The sequence below is a fragment of the Netta rufina genome (assembly GCF_964035555.1).
Source record: "Netta rufina genome assembly, chromosome: 6".
Taxonomy (NCBI): Eukaryota; Metazoa; Chordata; class Aves; order Anseriformes; family Anatidae; genus Netta; species Netta rufina.
The window spans coordinates 10,659,760-10,673,576 of NC_140129.1; the positions used below are offsets into that span (position 1 = coordinate 10,659,760).

General features: G+C 41.7%; 1 protein-coding gene across 3 annotated transcripts in view; it reads right to left on the reverse strand.

Annotated features, from left to right (window-relative positions):
- AGAP1 (ArfGAP with GTPase domain, ankyrin repeat and PH domain 1) overlaps positions 1-13,817 on the reverse strand; it is a gene marked incomplete at its 5' end in the record, with an annotated part of 347,082 nt that overhangs the window by 221,972 nt on the left and 111,293 nt on the right. For all 3 annotated transcript variants that reach the window (XM_084288890.1, XM_084288889.1, XM_084288888.1), the window contains 2 exons: positions 487-628; positions 3,271-3,356. In XM_084288890.1, the coding sequence (XP_084145016.1) occupies positions 487-628; positions 3,271-3,356 (228 nt within the window). The remainder of the gene's footprint in view (positions 1-486; positions 629-3,270; positions 3,357-13,817) is intronic.

A 13,817-nucleotide genomic window follows, 5' to 3' on the forward strand; every position in this document is an offset into this window, starting at 1 on the left:
GAAAGCGAGCATGACAGGCAAACACTGAATATGTATTTACTTTTAAATCTAATGAGAGAGAAACAGCTATTTACTAGCTTCTGGAAGACACTACAGTGCCTTGGAAATCTAATTCTCAGATGGCCATGGAAGAAGCCAGATCAAATTACGCATATTTTAAATGGCTTTTGTGCACTGTCACATATTTCATCATTTTTGGCTGAGTACCACAGTATAACCATTTTAAATCATGACAGAAACCCATTCTAAATCACCATTGCTAATGCCCTACACGCTTTCAGCATCCCTAGGGCTCTGCGTGGACATTTGTCTCCCATTTTAAACCAGTCCTTGCAATGCCAAGACCCTGTGCCAAGCCAGCTGAGGAAACCTAGGAAATCACCTTGCTGATAGGGAAGGGCAGGACATGGCATTGCCAGCTTGGAACAGTCTGTACAGCCACAAAAGAACACTCTGAGGAAATGTTGTGGTCAATATTGCACTTACCCTGAGTTCCCACTAGTACCATTGGAATTTCACTAGTGTTGCGATAGTTAGCCATACGGCTGTAGTAGTGGTAAACGGTCTGGAAGCTGACTTCATCTTCCAAACTGAAGACAAATATAACAGCATCCACCCACATGGCAAACTGCAGAATAAAAATGGAAAAGGCAGACTGAGCGCAAAGCAATAAAGAGGAAAAAAGAAAAACATTCTTATCTGACATACAGGGAAATAGGCAACATACATCAGGGAAGCTTTGTTAGTGACAATAACCGGGTCTTAAAAAAAAGTGGTGTATTATTCATAAAATGATGAATCAACATTTATCACTGTGCAAGGCAGTATCTGGGATAAGCAAAGGTTTTTCCCTCACACTCAAAACTGTCTCTCTCCTTCACTGGTATATGATATGATGTAAGCCCAACTGCTACCAGTGCACACTGATTTTGATTCATAGAAAGAGGATGCCACAGCCTCAGATCTCTGTATTTGTGAATTATAAATGAAAAATACCTACCCTTAGTATTCGGATGCCTTATTTAGTGCATTATTTTCCCCACCCTGTGCTTTATGTGCTTGCATGCTGGTGTTTCTGTCAATGCCAGGACAAATATGGCTGTGGTTTTCCAAGCATTGAAAATAATTCTCACATCTCACTCAACGTCCAAAAACGTTAATTTCAAATTGTCTGTGAGTTTATAATTAGAACACTGGTTGGACAAACAGTACTGAATGTCTCATTCAGCTTCCAGTGTGAAAGCAAACTCTTCTCTCTTGGCATCAGTAATCCACTAAAAGACATGAGAGCGCACAGGCCAAGGCAGGGTGCTGTTCTAGTGACCATGCAAGTGAAGAAGACTTAGCTCACAAGTGAAACAACACAGTTTAAGCACATTTAACATAACAGTAAACGTATATAGCACATCAAAAAAGTTAAGCTTACCTCACTGCCTTTATTTTTCCCTAAGTGATTCCATTCCTACCCAAATTTAGACCGATGGAAACAAGTTTCAGCCATCCAGAACTCATGCTTGTTATTATATTACTATTACAACATGCCAAGTAGGTTAGGGACATGAACATACAGAGCTGCAAGCAGGTTGGTTTGAGAAACATTTTGGTACATTTTGCAGTTTTACATAACTAGCCTAGGTTTGTAAGCACTTACTTCAGCCCTACCAGCTCCTGCAGTTTTGTTTCTGCTCTGCTGACAGTAGTTCAGCTCTTTCTCATGGAGGTCGAGGTTCTATCCCAATTATCCACAAAAATATAGCATACTTTTGCAAAAAGCAGAGCCACAAGGCTGACATAACCAGCTCTTTCTATATTATAAATGAATATTGAGGCGAACGTTTTTCTTTAGATTTTTGTTATAAATATTCATTAACCCAGAAATAAACTTTTTATTGTGGGAATTAATAAGCAGATTAAAGATATTTACTATACATGCAACTTGAAATTATGCCTACAACACAACAAAGAGAATTTACAAGTGAAATGTGTCTTCTGAAAAGCAAAACAGCACTAACACCTTAGGCCTTTCATTCTTTTTCTGAAGAACCATCTCAGCCACAGCAGTAATTAAACACCCCCAATTTACCTAGCGTGGATCAAAGGCAAAACAGTGCCTGATCATTAGTTTGCAGTTAGTTCAAATGAGCTCTGCAAAACCAATTCTTCAGGTACACAAATATTTAGATGGCTGTGTGTACCTTTATAATTGCAGTATTACCATTTTATTTTTTTTATATGAGTGAATGCTCTCTAAGCTGTGAGGCCTGAGAACCGTTGTGTACTTCAGCCAAGTCATTCACAGACCAAAACAGAGAACTTCATTTAGGCTCATGCCTCACATGGCTGCAGATGTGTGAACCAGACTTCCTTCCAGGATGTCCCTTTTGGTCTCCGTTTCCCCTACCTCCTTTCTCTTCTCCTTTGCCCAGCCACCTTCCCCCATGCTCTCATCCTCCTGCAGCTAACGAGCAACAGTGGAGCACTGAAACCCAAGCTGCCGCCGCTGGCTTCGCTCCCACTCAGCTGTTTGGCAACAGCACAGCTCCTGCTGCTAATCCGCTACCGAACAGGCCAGTGCCTGAGAAACCTCGCTAGTGCCCACCTAAGAACAGGTAGAGGGAAAACTAAGGGGATGCCTGAAGACAAGGACACTGCCCTGCAGCCAGGCTGGCACAACCTTCACAGGTTTAAGCGATAAGCAAATGTTTCACCTCACTTAAATAGCATAGCAGTGTTAGGCACACGAAACCAATTTTCTTCTGATGAGACTCCTATAGGATTAGGAGGTGGCAGTACACAGAAACCACATGGCAAACCCAAGAACCTCAACAGTGAGCTGCAAGTTGGAAGGTTGAGGCTTACAACGGCACAGGGAGGAAGACATGGAAGCAATACGGAATGCAGATGCATACACAAGTATGACTGTCACTGTGCACACATCTACCTGATCTGTATTTTAAGAATTTAGAGATTCTAGCTCAAAAGAAATCATAAGAATATAACATGCAGTTTTGTGGTCACTGGAATCATAATGATTAGGCATTCAACGGAAGGTAGCCTATACCTTTAAACATAATTTCATATTATACTCAAAATATGCAATATTTTATTTATTTATTTATTACCTGAGAGCATTTTACCAGCTGAAAGATAAGCAGACACAGGAAAGAACAAAGCATAGCAAGTTCTCTTAAAGGAAGTATCAGGTACATTTACAAAAAACAAGTGGAAACCGTGATTTTAGCCCGACAAAGCTCAATATGCAATGCTCACCTGTGCCTCTGGAGGGCCCCCTTCATCTCTAATCAGCAGCAGATAGCTTTGTCCATCAACTACTATCTCTTTCTTGAATCTCCCACCTGTTACACAAAGTAACTCATTACACAAGTGGAAAAGTAAAACAAAACACAAAATAGAAAAAGGCTTCGCTTGTGGAAAGAGTGCATCTAAGATCTTTCACAAATACATGAACTGCTGAATTGAATAAATTCAATTCCTATGCACTAACATAGAAATCATTGAAGAAAGTTAAGTTGCGTATTTTAAGAATAAGGCTAGTGGGGAAAAAAAGCCAAAACTTCGTTGCAAACACTAATTCTCATGGTAGATGTACTTTGTTTTGATATATGCAGGTAAAAGATAGTTGTCTGTTTTATGTAATGATGAGAAATTCATCTCTACAAAGAGCAACTATGTCATAGCTGGATACAAAAAGATGTATAATTCATGTATTAGAACCACAATACTTTGCTGTAGGTCTTAGATTTTCCTCAAGAGAAGCCCAGTTCTTACAGCACACACGTAATGTTATGAAAATGGTACTTCTATAGTCACAAATCACAGTTAGGGGAAAATACCAGACACATGTTAGACAAAAAACTACAATGGTGGTACCTGTGTAGAGATGTGCTAAACTAACAGAGAATGAGGTGCCCTAACTGGCAGGATGAATTAAAGATCTATTTTGGAGATCTAGATAAAAAGAGCAGAGCCACCCCCACTTTGTTCCTGGGCCTGTTACTGAAATGAAGAATATCGAGTGCTTGAGAAGAGAAACTGGCACTGAGCTCAAGGAACGAAACTGGGGCAGGGCAGGCAGCTGCACTGCTGCCTTCCCTCTGCACTGTCCTAATGGGGCCTTCAAGCATGACCCAAGGGCAGAATTGGGATTACTTTCCTTTGGGGTTAAGTATGTTTCAGGCATCCTGCTGCTTCTCCTGACAGACTTTGGGCAATGACAAATCACGTTTACGGGTTCTGGTGTGACTGAGCCTAAACCAGGATTAGCACAGCGTGGCCTGCTTCTGCATCTCGTTTGTATTCAGATCCCCCTCCGGGAACCAAGAGGGCTCTCATCTCACCAACCATGCCACAAAGGTCCTAAAGCCTCCACGCTGAACACTGTCCAGCCATCGCACATCTCCGCTTACAACTAAGACAAAACATATCTACTAACATAAAAATTATTTCCTCACCCCCATTTTTTTTTTTTATCAGGTCTATTTTCAGATTTGAACCCAATTTCCCAACTATGCTTGCTTTAAAACCTACAATACTGTCACAATAAATGCATTTACACACTTGTTGGGTGACTGAACAGCTCTCACTTCTTCTACAAATTGGCTCTTCAAGCAACCACGTCAGCACGTACAGCCTAACCCGGATCCTCCAAGCAGTCACACAGAAATGATTAGCCTTAGAGGAAGGCACAGGCTTAGACCCACCTTTCCCCCAGCCCATCAGAGTAAGCTTCAAGTCAAGATCACTCAACAGTTCAGCTATGTGCAGTATGTAAGCATGTTTAAACACATTTCAAGTTTAATAAAAGACACAAGAACGGTACTGTTTTATTTTCCTACATTCTCATTTTTTAAATCTACCCCATAAAGAACAGCTCAGCAGTACCAAGCTTGCAACAATTAGTAATGTCACATTTCTGACTGTTTAATTGCACAGAATGACGAGAGCACATATGGACAGGCTTTCATTATCTTCGTTAAAAAAAATAATTCAATTTTGCCTTCCAAGATCAAGCAGCCGATAAACATATACCATTAGTGAACTTGAAAAGAATAATCAAAACCAAATATAAGACTTTGAAAAGAAACTAGCCTCAGCTCTCAGGATCTCAGTTTCAATTAGCTACATCATTATTGCTCTGTTATCAATTAATGGTATATGCTTCATAAAGAAGAGTTAAATAAAATGAATTATTTAATACACAGCCCTCCAGAGGGACACTTTAAAGCTTTAAGTAACAATGGGAATGCAGCAGATGTGAGCAAAGAGTGAAAGTTCTGTATAATTACCATTTCCTGTTTCCTTTAATACTCAAAGTTTACCCAGCTAATTACAAAATACCATGAACACATTTAAGAATGACCTCATTATTCCCCTCGTCAATAGGATGCCTTTCAAATCTCACTGCATCTTCAAACACAGTCCTCAGAGGCATAAAGAAGTTGCAGACAAGGTGAAATAGAAGGCTTAAGTAGAAAATTGAAAAAAAATCCATAGACTTAGCATTAAAATGCATACGGATCACACATGAGCAATGATATGAAATTTGCTCATGAGAGTCACTTCAGGGTCACTGAATTTTTATTCATTTATTTTAAGGGAGCAGCTTTGAGAAACATACCATATTTAACAAACATACCTGTTCCTTGCCTTCTCCAAAAACACTGTGCTTGGAGCTCAGTGTGATAATTTATTTTTATTTCCAGCATGAAGTTCAAATCTTAACACACTGTACCATTTCAATAAGGTCTGTCTTGCTGGAAGAGCAGTACTGCAGTCAAGCAGCATACAGTGAACTTGAGTAGATTTAAGTGGCTTATTTCTCTGCCCTTAAACGCTGACTACACTCATCGTCTGGAATATGCATCAGTCTCATCTGTTCCTTGTATACCCCCATGAACTCATTTGAGTACATTTGTTTAGATTTACATATTTCGTGATAGATAGTTTAAATCTGAAAATCCCCCAACCCCAAGTGTTTAAAGCCATGCCCTAGAATGAAGAAGTTCAGCTGGAAGGGACCTACGGAGACCGTCAGGCCCAGCTGGCTGACCCCTCCAGGGCTAAGCAAAAGCACATTACTGAGGGCAGTGCCCAAATGCCTCCTGAACACTGACAGCCCCAGGGCAGCACCCACCTCGTTAGTAAGCCTGTGCCAGTGCTTCATCACCCTTATGGTAAAGAATTTTTTCCTAATGCCCAGCCTGGGCCTCCCCTGGACCCCGTGTGTCCCAACATCGGGTCGCAGGGAGCAGAGGCTGGCGCCTCCCTCTGTGCCTCCCCTCAGGGAGCTGTGGGGAGCAGCGAGGTCGCCTCTTGGCCTTCTCTTTTCCAGGCCAGACAAACCCAGTATCCTCAGCCTCTCCTCACAGGACGTGCCCTCCAGCCCTTCTACCAGCTTTGGTGCTTTCCTCTGGGTGCTTCCAACATCCTCTTTTGATCATGGAGCCCAGACCTGCACACAATACCCAACGCGAGGCCGCACCAACACTAAACACAGCGCACAGCAGCGCAAGGGCAGCTGTTTCGGTATGCTTCTGCATGGACAGCACTGCACTAGTGATTTCTGTAAAAGGCATCTCTGGAATTTGTAAAGCATCACAGGGCACGACAAATCTGACAGATCAGCCAGTCGGAATACCGAACTATCACTGCCTTTGGAGGAAGTCAAGAGGTCTCCCATGGCTAAAAAATACTACTCTATTTTCCTAATATCCTTCTCTACGATGGAGTCACAGGACACCATCTAAGCTGAAGACACTGAAAACAAAGAAATGACCTTCAAAATTAAGAAAGAAAGTCTCAGAAACACATCAAGTAGTCCCAAAGGAGGCAACTAGCTTTGTTCTAGTCACATCACGATTATGACACATGCAGCTTTTTAATGAGGAAATTTCGCAGCTCCCATATGTACCTGCCAAAAGAGGTCACAGAAATAACAAGACTGGCAGCATGGACCACAGCTCTGAAGGACAGGATGATCGCTCCTGCCATGCCCCAGCAGGCACGGCGAAGCACAAAGACAGCAGAGCGAAGGACACCAACCAACAGCTGAACTGCACCCACTCGCAGCCCCAGTCCCATCCTTAAAATGATGGAAAAGACTTTTCCATGAACACCTAAATAGCTCTCTACAGCCAGGCGCAGCTGGAAAAGATTTTTATGAAATATAACAAATTTAGAGATCAAAATCATTGAAACTGTGTGGAAGTTTCAATTTGGGAAGATTTTAGCATGTGGCTTATCTTCCTCTCTGAAACTCTGCACTAAGCAGTGCTGCACTATTCTGAGCTTTGCTGGGAAAGATGGGTATCCATTCGTACGGGCTCATCTGCAGACGTTTCACATCAGAAGGCAAGTATTATTTCTCCATATGAAGTACAACTAATACCTACCAGAAGACACAGAGCAGTGCTTATGATGCAGCCCACAAAAAGACTCAGCCTGGTATGTGCATTAGGTGCGATTCCTCATACAAAATGCTCCTGACAGAAATACAGCTTTGTTCCACGCAAAGCTAAATAAAAGCTGTGCATCAGCAACGTGCAGCCAGGGCTGGAGACCTAGCACAAGTCAGAACAGCGACTTGATGGAATCAACAAAAGCTTCTTAATCTCATTTCTATGCGTGTCAGTTCTACAAAGGTTAGTGGCTTGAATCAGCAGGCAGAGAAAAACCACGTCCTCCAGTAAAAACTAATACCGATTCTAAGCACTGCACATGTTTGTGACCAGAGATGCTCTGCATTGTGAAATCTTTGTGTCACGGAGGGAATTCCGGAGATGAAGGTTTTCATCCGGTTAGGAAAGCCTGGGCACCCCTTCATCTAGCTGATAACTGTTTCACTGAGCAATTGCGCGCTGAAGCAACACTGATTTTCATACTATATCCCCAGGCTCAACTTCATTTGCCAGACCCTTTATTCAAGCAAATTGCCACGGGGAGGAAGTTATTTGGCCGTATGAGAAAGATAAATCTGGGGGGCTGGCCATATGACAAATCCATGCGGCAGCTGAACGCCTACCACGACATGGGGGCAGGGCAGGCAGGGGCTGGAAAGGAGAGCACAAGATGAGGCTGAATCTGCTGTAAAAGCCTCTGTTTCATATTTCCTATGACATGTGGATTTTTGACAACTGGGGTTACAAGTAAGACAAGTGTTATAAGCAGAGACCGTCTCTTTTTTCTTAAGATAGAGAAAGCCATGTTGAGAATTGTCTCCTTTTCAGGAAAACGTGTTCAGAAGTCATTTATTCCCTTTCTTCATACATCCATCATCTTAGGACCAAATACATATATGAACGTTTTTCATTAAGCTCAGAAATAAAATTCCCACAAGATCTTCTGCAACTAAGAAAAAATACTTCAGCAGTCCAGTAAATCAATGCTAGCATCTCACAATGTTACTTGGAAGTTGGATTTCAATAAAGTACCTTTTTTTTTTTTCCCCCTCAGCATCTCCCAGTAAATCACATTAAGGAAGCAAAGCATACAAAAAGCACTGAAATTAATTTTCACCCACATGTAGATGTGCTCTGTGCTTGATGTCAATTTGGGTCAGCAGCTGAGAAGCCATCACAAACTATTATTCAGCCACACGTAAAGTCAGCTTTTGGGTATTCCCCTAACACCAAAAACAGTGCTAGAAAATACTTAAGAAACCAAATTGTGGTTGAGCTGGGTTGAGCGTATAAACCATGTAAGCACAAAGATTGGGGAACCACCACTTTCACAGAAGACTTAGCCACAAGCAGTTAACGGCACTAGCTTTCCAGAAAAGTGCACGGGGGAAAAAACAACAAACCCAAAGCAACCTAGTCTGGGCTTTTCAAAACTCACCATCTGCTTATCCTGAAATGTAGATTTACACTGCATTGCAGGAAATGCATGGATCGATTTCTGGGCTAGAATATGAGCATTCTCCTTGAGGTACGAAGCAATACCCCTACTTACACCAGGGCATCTTTTTTGCTCCTGGTAACTGAAGCACACAGAACAGCTGCCACAGCCCCCTCACACCTCACTGTGGAGAGGAAGTAATTCAGATGGCAGCACGTTACCACCTCCCTCCCCACCAAAATCAGCTGCTTTTTTTAGTAGGTAGTAAATAGTAATGACCCATGCAGACGTATTCTTCTCTAACTCCTGCTGATGATCTTTAACCCATTTTGCTCGCTTTTACTATTAAAGCAAAGTACACCCATGGGCACAAACCACGTGCCGTATGATATCACCACGTTATGTGGATAATTGCATAGTTACATAAAAACTGCCACGGAAACACTAATCTCTCCTCTTGTAATTCCATGGAAGAAGGTTTAGAGGGCTTCACTGCTGGAACCTTAGCAGCAGCTGCAAGCTGCAGTGATGTTCAACCATTCGAGATGCATTCCCTGATGTATTTGGAGTACTTCTGCAGAAGGCTGTATCGGATGGGTCCACAAAACCTGGTGGTGATTTGAATGGAGACCTACTGATTTTAGGCATCCAGGAAAATTATAGCTTTTACTTCAGAAAAGTATTAACCACTCAACTCACACAGAATCAGAGACTGTAATTGATGCCTTTAAATACGGTAAGATAGAAAACAACGGGGGGGGTGTTCATCTGGAGGACACGCAGACACACTTACGCTGAATGGTATTTCTGCAGAGGTGCCGGTCTCACTCCCACGTGGCAGAAAATTTAACAGAGCAGAGAAGCCCTGAACTGCCTGAGCAGGACTGCAAATTAAGCAAATAAGAAACAGCCCCCTGACAGGGTGATGTCCTGCTGCCACACACTCTTAGCTCAGCCAACCAGCCAAGTAGAAGGAAATATTCAGTAGTTGCTTCCACTAACTTCAAACAGTTGCCAGGCTATAGAGAGAAAACAAAACATGGTGCTGCTTCACAGCCCAGTCCGGGAAGAACATTTACCTGAGCCAACCACGTTATTCCTCACAAATGCAGTTAATAGAAATTTGGGTGCAGGGAATACTTCCAGTGCAGATTGTTGCTCCGTTAGAGGAACCTGGCAAAAGGAAAAGAAGCCACAAGCACAGCAAACCGGCTGGGATTCCCACCCAGTATTATTCTTCAGACAGAAGGAGAACAAAAGAATGAGTTAACTACCAAGATAACTGTGGGGGGAAAAAGCCTATGAACAGTTAAGGTTCTTTCTCTATCTGGAAACAGGCTTGCAGAGGAGCAGTGCATGATATATTTCCCTTATAAAGCTTCTGACAGTCAGTGGAATATTACTTGCAAGGCAGTTAGAGGAGCCCAGCCGCAATGAAAGCAGTAATTTGAGTGCAGCAGGAGTGAGCCATACTTGGTACTCATCAAATGACACAGAAAAGCTTCTGCAGGAGTTTTAAGCTTCATAAACGTATTTTTATTGATAACCTGGAATATGGAAGTAACAAGATAATAAGTTAGTAAAAAATGTGATTCTGTGAGGGACTGCAACCGTATTAGAAAATTGGACCATACTTCAACACAGCTGTAACGAGTTAGAAAAACTGCGTGGAAAGAAAATAAAAGCCACATCATAGGGACAAACGCAGTTCTCCACCTGAGCAGAAACAACCAGCTGCAGCAGATGGGTAGGACAGCAAGCCACCGGCACTGCGGAAGAGCAGGTGGGAGTTACTGTGTGCTGCAGGCAGGAAGCTTGTTCCAGCCAGGAGCTTAAAAAACCTCAGCCACAGCTCCTCATAGTGCTCTGGGTAGCGCACTGTGAGGGAAGAAAGGAGCAAAGGAATAGAGCTCACAAGCACTTGCAAAAAAAAAAAAAAAAAAAGTTAACAACCAAGAAAATAAACAGTAAGAATAAACAGTAAGGCAAAAAAAACCTGAGTGAACTGAGGTTACTTGAAGAGAACAGACCAGGAAAAGAGAAGACTTGAGTGCTCCTGCTGAGGAATCACCTGCAGATCCCATTCTACAGTAAGGGAAAGACCTGGTGCTTTTTTCAGTTCCTGTTTTATTATGACCCCAGGTAAACAGGCAAAAGTATGGAGTGGAAGATGACAATGTTCTACTCGCGGCTCACCGAAACTTTAGGTATAAGCCCTGGGACCTATGGTCTAAAAGGAAAGAATCCTTCCCCCTAAGACAGGCATATTAACCCATGTGAGATTTTTGTATGTAATAAATAGGCTTGAGATTTTAACTGTCCAAGGTTCTAGCTTGAACACACAAAACTCTAAATTACTCTCTTCTAAGTGGTAAAGGCCTGTGCCTTGCAAGTGAGCACTCAGACCTTGGAAATTACTGCACTAGCAAGGTATCAGACAGCCATCAAGCTGACGTGACAAAGTACCACATTTTCATCCATTTACTGCACAAACATAGGAAAATTTTGACACTGAGCAAATAGAAGCTGAGTAACATTTTATGTGTTAAGTATGCCCTTTCTCATAATTCTCTCAAGTGAGAAGATATCTCTGACAGTTTAACGAGGGAAAACAAACAGCAGGAAACTGCAAGAATCTCCCTCCTCCAAGAGTCCCCCAGATCCCAAGTCTGCCTCCACCTCCCAAGCACCAGGAGACCTCTCTCAGCAGCACCCTCACTATCCCAACACCTGCACGACTTTCTCTGTATGCTGAATCCTGTGATTACAGCTTGAAATAGCTTTTAGACTGACTTAGCGCAGCACTTCCTGCGCTGCTGCTTCTGTGACTTGTATTTAACATTCCTTCCAGCACCATAATCTCTGAACTTCACACAGCAAGGCAGAGCCATGGGTGGCGGCTGTTCAAGCTTTATCAGACAGCAGAACCCTTCAGGTAAACACGCTGAGGTACTTTAAGAGCTATAACAAATTAAATACTAAAATGTAAAGTAAAAAAAAGGTATTTGTACTTTCATAGGGCCTAGGATTACATTAAAGTCCCATTTCTACTCGTAAAATAGGAAGCCTGGCATTCCTGATTGCCTTTTTCACTTGCTGTTGACTTTTCTGGTTTATTTTATTGACAGCAGGTGCAGACAGATGCTTGAACATATCACACCCACTAATTGCACGTATGCTGCAAGTCTAATTTTAAACATTTATTTTTTTCAAGCCAGCTGGAGACAAACAACAAAAAGCAGCAATCAACTTCTTTGGGCAGGATGTGATGCTACTTTAGTACACTCCTACCTACCTGTTGCCATCGGCCAAGTATTTGGTTTTTGTTTGTTTGTTTGCTTTAAGAGTCTACATGCAAAAATACCACTTTCCAAACAAAGTTCTTTACATCTTTAGCTGCATGACTGGAAATAGCATGGCTCTTCTTTACTGCAATTACTTAAAAAATAAATTGCTTTATCACACAGTTCATCTTTCAGACACCAGCCTGTTCACTCAGCTTCTACCTTTCAAGCTAACAAACTGGCCCCTGACAGCATCCGCTCAAAATTTCTCTACGCAGGTTGAACTTTACAAGCTTCCAATGTGTTTTCAAAGATATTAACACATGACAAACCCTAAGCTGCATAACCAAGATAAGCCTAAAGCTCCTACAAGCAAAGAAGCAGATTTCTGGCTTTTGTTTGATTGCTTTTTGTTTAAATATTCCTTGGGTTTTTATACTTAGGTTATAGCCAACTTCTTTGATATCTGTCCTTTCATTACAGTATTACATTGCAAATAGTAGCCCTGAATTGAACACTGGAGTTATCCAGGTGCAATTATGCTACTACCTATCAGAACACAAACCAAAAAAAATGGTGAGATCTACTAAGGAAAAATCACCAAATCAGCTACCATCATCTCAGGTTTAGTGTTTCTTGTGTTTAACTGTGTCCCACAATATTCTAAATCATATATGAGAACACAATTTTTACATAATAGTATACTATTTATCTTATAGGTAAGAGGAAATGTTTTCCATCTATATGTTGTATTTTCGTGTGTTCTCTTTCCACGTGAAATAAATCACACGTTTTTCAGATGCTCCTACCTAATACCAAATGACAGCCCCACAAATATAACTGGAAGGTTTTAAAAATTGTCATCGTAGACAACAGGCTGTCAAGATATAATCTTGCTATCCTGCAAGGTGGAAGGCCTTTACAATTCCTGAAATGTGTAAGAAAACACTAGTGACAGCCTGCTGTAGCAGCAAATTCCAGTTTGTTGAGATTTAGGCATAGTATGAATCCAGTCAGAGAACTTGCCTTACTTTCTGGTACTGTTCCCCAAAACAACAAAAAGCTAAGTCAAAGAAAAACAATTTGAAACATTAAAAAAAAATAATAAATTCAATAACATGTTTATGTTTTGTTTCAAGACTGAGAGCTAAATGTTGGGCTGTGATTTTAAAATAAATCCAGAATTAAAGTTTGAAAGAGATAAGGAAAAACAGGCCTTTCTTCCATCTACAGCCACTCCAAGCTGAATTCTGATTCAACTGCAGTACAAAACGAAGAACACTGGGGACTTAGGAGTCATTTACTACTGTTAAGAGTCCGAAGTTACAACAGCTATAAACCTAAATCCCAGTTTTTAGCTGGGATGGAGCCTTCAGAGGAGCCTTTTTATAAGACGGACAACCACTCCTACAGACGTAAGTCATCAAAATCTTGGAGTATTCAAACCACAGTGCATTCAAGACATTATCTTAAAGATCACTCTGTCCTCAAGGCACGCAACCTAGAAAGGAAGTCCCATTGAGGAAATTGTGTCTCCAGCATCTTCTCCTTGGGAAAAGAGCAAATACTAACCTCTCCCTTAAATAACTCTTCCTTATTTGTGCAACACTTAAAACAGCCGTTGACTTGCCCGCTGGAACAGAGTGGTTTTCAAAGGGTTTGCTAAACCACACAGCT